The sequence below is a fragment of the Oryzias melastigma genome, linkage group LG15 (genome assembly GCF_002922805.2).
Source record: "Oryzias melastigma strain HK-1 linkage group LG15, ASM292280v2, whole genome shotgun sequence".
Classification (NCBI taxonomy): Eukaryota; Metazoa; Chordata; class Actinopteri; order Beloniformes; family Adrianichthyidae; genus Oryzias; species Oryzias melastigma.
The window spans coordinates 4,772,483-4,775,008 of NC_050526.1; the positions used below are offsets into that span (position 1 = coordinate 4,772,483).

Genomic DNA, 2,526 nt, shown 5'->3' on the forward strand with positions numbered 1-2,526 from the left:
GCATAGCCGTAGCATGCTAACAGGGTCCTCTGTGTCGACCTAGGGACTGCTGTAGCGAGCTCTTCTGTATTGAGGTAGTGAGCTCCGCTGTAGCAAGCTAGCAAGCTCTGCTGTATTGAGCTGGCAAACTTTTGTTGTAGCATGCCAGTAAGCTCCTTGTATCGACTCTGCTGTAGCGAGCTAGCGAGCTCTGCTGGATTGAGCTAGTGAGCTACGCTGTAGCAAGCTAGTGATCTCTTCTGTATTGAGCTAGCGACTCTGCTGTAGCGACCTAGCGAGCTCTGCTGTATTGAGCTAGCAAACGTTGTTGTAGCATGCCAGTAAGCTCCTTTGTATCGAGCTAGCGACTCTGCTGTAGCAAGCTAGCGAGCTCTGCTGTATTGAGCGAGTCAGCTCTGCTGTAGCTTGCTAGCGAGCTCCTCTGTAAGAAGCTAGCGAGCTCCGCTGTCCATCAGGCAGGTGGATAGCATAACGAGCCTACCCACTGACAATGTGGACAAACACAGGTGGAGCCACCACGGAAACTATGAACAAATTCAATTGGGGCCCACATTTTCTGCCACTTTTAAACCGTATAAGGCCCACTTGGCCTTGCTGGGTGGGAGATGTAGTATCGACATATTTGATAATCGATCCATCTCAGTTTTGGTCATTCTTAAACATTTGTCAATGATAATTTGGCCTTATATTGGGTGAAATATCTGTGTGTATTTCAGGCTTTTTGCCCATTGTAAGTGTTGGGGTGAATCAGGTTGGAAAGCTTAACCTGGGGCGCCAAGTGGATTCATTGAAGTACTTTAATGTCTGTGGTCTACAAGAGGGCTACAAACCCTTTGCGTACAATATGGAAAGAGACCCACCTCTGTGGATGAGTTGGAAACAGCCCACATTCACACCTATACAGGATTCTGATCAGAACTTAAAGGTGAGTTAATTCGTTTTAGAGCTTCGTTTTCCAAGAGTCTTGGTTCAAGTCCTCTTTAAAGACCCACTCCGATCATTTTTTGAGCTATTTCAAAACCGTTTCCAGTGGTCTTTTAATTATGATTATGCCTAATTAAAAATAAAAAATAACTGTAATCTCCTAGGACATAGTTTCTGCAGATCAGCGGTGCAGAGAGCCCAGCATATTTTCTATGTCTCAAATACAATCTCTTATCAATTTTCACTTTTTTGTTTACTCCTGATTTAAACTACAATAAATGTGATAAAAAATACTCATAAATGCAATTTTAAGCCTAATTTCTATAAAGAGAGATCTTGAAAGTGGGATAGAAAGATTTGATTGGTAAAGACTTATTCATGAAGCATTTAACTGTGAAGGATGAACAGTCAGAGGTCTTTGGCGGGTTGGGTTCTGGTTCTGAGACGTCGCTAGTGATAACACCAGAGCCCAGACACTGATGGTGGTTAAGATGGAAAAAAACACAATTTTCATCAGAGTGGGTCTTTAAACAAAATACTTATTGGTAGAATAATTAGTATCATGATCATTTTTGCACAACCGGATACTAAGATATCATTGTTGCACATTTATCTTTCCTCTTTAAATGTCAATAAAGGTTATTAGAGTTGGTGGCTCTAGTGATGGCTTGTCCAGTCTGAGGGTTTCCCACCGTTTGGCACACCCCGGTGCAGGAAGCAGGGTGGGATTTTACCGTCTCAGCATGCCCGTTGAATGTGCTGCCACCCTCAGAAGTCCAGGAGAGGTCGTGCTTCCAGCGGTGTCAAACTCTGTGATCACATCTCAAGGTACAACTAATTAGTCATCCTATCCTTACAACCCTGATTAGCTGATCAAACACCCATAAAACTTTTGGCAATAAACTTAATGTATCACATAAAATTGATGCTGTAATTTGTAAAATTAAAGTTCTGCCTGAGTCTTGAATGAGCCGTGCACATGGATTTAGATTATTACCAAAACTATGACTCGCAATTATCTTGCAGCGTGGTACCAAATTATTACTTGTAAAATTAAGCCGCCTGATGAGGCATTGGCTCATTTTACTCAGACAACAAGGATTATAAAAATGTTAGGATTTATAATAACACAACTCCTGCCAGTTACTTCCCATCATCAGCTAGATCCAAACTTGTTTTCCTATTTTTGTAAAATATTCAAGTCATTTTTAAAATAGCATTTTGCTTCCATACTGTGGATAATACACTATCTGTCTGTAGTGTAGATATTCGTGTTAATGACCTTGGTGTATTGTTCTGGTTAAGCTCCCAGGGGCCATGCTGTAACTAATGCCTGTTGTCCTTCCAGGGAGGAAAGAGCAAGAGGACACAGACTCTGACTTTGAAGTCCTGATGAAGTCAGCACACAGCTCTGCTGGCTCTAGAGACGAGCTAGATCATAAGGATCATGGTCATGACAAAACATCTAAACTCAAACAGCGGTGAGGTTTGGCGGAACAAATCAGAAAACTCACCTTTTTGAAAAAATAAATGTTGACTCATATAATTAATGCTCCTTAGTTAATGATATAATCATTAAATATTTCCTACTTACATATATAT

At 41.3% G+C, this 2,526-nt stretch overlaps 1 protein-coding gene across 1 annotated transcript in view; it reads left to right on the forward strand.

Moving 5' to 3' along the window:
* The window catches only part of ryr2b (ryanodine receptor 2b (cardiac)), a gene marked incomplete in the record, with an annotated part of 81,019 nt that overhangs the window by 18,753 nt on the left and 59,740 nt on the right, over positions 1 to 2,526 (forward strand). Inside the window, 3 exon segments of the mRNA XM_036215605.1 lie at positions 717 to 925; positions 1,563 to 1,752; positions 2,273 to 2,405. Coding sequence (XP_036071498.1) covers positions 717 to 925; positions 1,563 to 1,752; positions 2,273 to 2,405 — 532 coding nt within the window.